At 33.1% G+C, this 3,595-nt stretch overlaps 1 protein-coding gene across 1 annotated transcript; it reads left to right on the plus strand.

The window, feature by feature from the left end:
• The first annotated feature begins 510 nt into the window (after window positions 1-510).
• LOC108478215 (cyclin-dependent kinase inhibitor 7-like) lies at window positions 511-2,155 on the plus strand. Its single transcript, XM_017780651.2, has 4 exons — window positions 511-1,043; window positions 1,171-1,220; window positions 1,443-1,619; window positions 1,748-2,155. Exons 1-4 carry the CDS (start codon window positions 705-707, stop codon window positions 1,815-1,817), a joined length of 636 nt encoding a protein of 211 aa, XP_017636140.1. The 5' UTR covers window positions 511-704; the 3' UTR covers window positions 1,818-2,155.
• The last annotated feature ends 1,440 nt before the right edge of the window (window positions 2,156-3,595 follow it).

The raw sequence follows: 3,595 nt of genomic DNA on the forward strand, positions 1-3,595 counted from the left end.
CAAATCAACTAAGCATCAAGTAAATTAAGAAATCATTAAAATATCCTTTTATACACAAAATTATATCATTATCATAATGTTTTTGTATTTTTATATAAAATTAATAAAAAACCAATCATAATAAAATTTGTACCAGTTACACAATAAATTTTAAACATTTAAAATTACAATTTCAACTAACCAATTATTTTTATTTCAATTTTTATATACATATTTATTCTATAATTTTTTCACTAATAGTCTAAGCGAGCCATAATTTCTTAATTAATAATAATTATAAGCGAAACTTGATCCGACTTTTTCAAACATTACTCTTCTGTTAATCAATCCGTACCGGAGCATCTTTCGAGGCATAATGAAACTACGTGTTATGTAATTAGTTTAAAGTTCGGTGTATTCCGTCACAGTTCCCGTTACGACGCCGTCAAAGTCCCCCATTACAGATTCCCCGTCGCTGTTAAATGGACCACCATCCACCCACAATCCACACCCCCTTTAAAACCGCAAAAGAAATCCTCACCGTTCAATGTACCCTCCCCTCTCTCACCATCACCATCATCATCAAAAGCTAACAAAAACCGGAAAACAAACGCTCGAAACCAACAAAAACAAATTCTCTCTCTCTCTCTCTCTCTCTCTCTCTCTCAAAGAAAGGGGAAAAAAAAAAAAGAGAGATCAAGAGTTTCTATTTTCCTATTTTAATTATGAGGAGAAAGTGTAGAACAATTGGAGAAATTGCAGTTATGGAACTAGCTGACGTCAGAGATCAAACGCGAGCCGTGGCAACAACCGGAAGTGTTCAGAAGAAACGCAGAAGATTAAACGACGGCAACGAAGAAGAGGAATGTAGAAAAGTAACTTCTTCTACGACCTCAACTACATCTTATATCCAGTTAAGAAGTCGGACAATTCTGGCGGATCGCCATCGTCGTGACAGCAATCGGTGTTTGAGCCTTAACTCGGATCATGATGATGACGTGTCGTGTTGTTCAAGCAATATTGAATCGAGTGATAAAAGGATTATGGAATTGCCAGATCTGGAGGTGAATTTCGAAACTTCCTTTTTTTTAAAAAAAAAAATTTACTAGGCTTTGTCTTTACAGATTATTTCGTTTTGTTCCTGCTTTAATTGCAGCTGTTAAATTCGAGAATTTTTTTAAATTTTCGCAGGATGAGAGTATTGAAGTTGAAACGTCCACGCATTTCAGCAGCAGCGAAAGGTAGCGCTTACAATAATTATATGTAGTAAAGTTTAATTTAATTTTTTATTTTAATATATAAGTTACTGTTACTTACTTTGTCACATCTCTTGAATTCGAATTTCAAAAGCAGTCGTTCATTTTCTCTTTTTCGTTTTAAATTCTCTTTTCTTTTTTCTTTATATACACCTCCGCTCAAACTCTTTTGCTCTTCTTTCTCTCTTCGGTTAATTCTAATTTTAGAGAAACGACACCGTTGAATGAGCTCCGAGCTGAACCAGAAGACCTGGATTCAACGTCGAGGCCATCAGAGACGAATTCTCGCCATAGGTCAACGGTGGAGAAAATGCCAACCGAAGCTGAACTCGAAGAATTCTTTGCTCCTGCCGAGGAAAAACTTCAGAAACAGTTTGCAGATAAGTATGTTCATGCACATGCACTTTTAAAAGGGCTTTAGATTTTCTTTTCTATTGTTAAATTTTCTTAGCAACCAAACGGCAATTTCGAAACTAAAATAATTCTTTTCTTTTTTTGTTCACTGTTTTTAGGTATAACTTCGATATTGTCAAAGATGAACCGTTGGAAGGACGTTACGAGTGGATTCGATTAAAGCCATGAATAAAATGTCAACCAATTACTAATTTATTTAGACGAGGCGATTTGTCTTAGGTACTGTTACTAATTTAAAATTTTAGGTTCTTTTTACATTTCTAGGGTTTTCTTCTTATTACAGAATGACGAAGAAGAAGAAAATGAAGCTTCTTTCCGATAAAAGAAAATTGTAGGAAATCCCCTAAAATTCGTGTCTGTTTCTTCTGCTAAATTCTGCTGTTTCTCTCTTCATTCTTTCTCTGGTACGGCGCCACTGCTTTCGTCAGTTGTAGAAATTCTTATGTTTTGTAGTTATTTTTATGCATTAATTTAATTTAATAAAATTTATAACAATGACGGAAAAATCTTATTATTTGTTTTGTTTATAGCTTTTTTTTTTTTTAAATTGTAAGTAATTCTTCTTTGGATATTTTGGAAATTTCATCAAATAAATGATCTAGATTGTTAAATATGTTAATTAAGATGAGATGGAGCAAAGGGGAATAATGGTGCTGAATGCTGATGTAGAGCACAGGAGAGGCAACTTTACACGCGCCAGGCTGAGTACGTTAGGAACACGTGTTTTGTATTGGAGTCATGATAGTTATGCAAATCTTATCTCAAATTCCCCATATACGACCGCAATTCCTTCCCCTATTTTTTCCAAGTAAACATAACATTTCTTTAGAAGTTGTAGGTCAATGTGGCTTGATGGATGCATGAAATATAATCCTCAATCCAATGCATGTCATTCTGTTCGTTTTATTTTATTTTATTAGTATTAATAATGTTTTCAAACATTTTATATCATAATATATTTTGTCTACTAAATTATTGATGATAAAAGAGGTTTTTGATTCAAATAGAATGAAAAATAATTATTAAAATATTTATTGTTGAGAAGGTTTATTTTTTTAGAGAAATTTTGGAGGTGTCATTTATCGAGTAATCGGTTGAATAGTTAACAATGATAAATATTGTTCCTGTGTTCGGATTTTGTCTTCTTCCTTCGTCGAGAGTCTTAAAGGGTTCAAGGAGGAGGAACGCATCAATTAGTGCAGATATAACTTGCAAGGTTTACGAGAGAGGTGGTAGAATAGTCTGTAACATTAATTATGTAAATCACTCATGTGTGAGGAGACTTGAACCACAAGTGATTTACATCATATATGTTATACACTACATTGGCACCTCTCCCATAAGTTGTATAGGTTGTTGTATTTCCACCAATTAAGACACTCCTCTTTTATGAACCCTTTAGGGCTCTAGGCAAAGGAGGGAGATAAAACCTTAACTCAAGGACAATACCAACCATTGTTGAGGCTTGGTTGCCTACATGACAAATGACACTTCAAAGAATTCTCTTGAAGGAGGTGTCCCCTAAAAAATAAAAGGAGCTTAAGTGGTACCATATTTTTGGGGGAGGGGTCGAACGGTTGCTTGGGGGACGACTAGGATTGTAAATGAACAGAGCGTTCAATGAACTACTTGTGAATCATTCGTATAATGTTCGTTTACAAAGAGAAACAAACAAATAATTTATGCTCATTTATTAAATGGACGAGTTTAAATAGAGATGTGTTTGATTCGTTTATATTCATGAACAAGCTCATTTATTAACTGTTTATAAGACTTATTTATTTAAACATAATATTTTCTATGAAAAATATTTAATAATATTTTCTCTCTATTTTTACATTTAAATTTAGTTGGTTTATTTATTTAATTCTTCATTGTTTGTTTGATTTATTGTTTGTGAACATTGTTCGTTTAACGTTCGTGAACATGTTAATTTAATTTTCACC

This window comes from Gossypium arboreum, chromosome 12, assembly GCF_025698485.1.
Source record: "Gossypium arboreum isolate Shixiya-1 chromosome 12, ASM2569848v2, whole genome shotgun sequence".
In the NCBI taxonomy this organism is placed as follows: Eukaryota; Viridiplantae; Streptophyta; class Magnoliopsida; order Malvales; family Malvaceae; genus Gossypium; species Gossypium arboreum.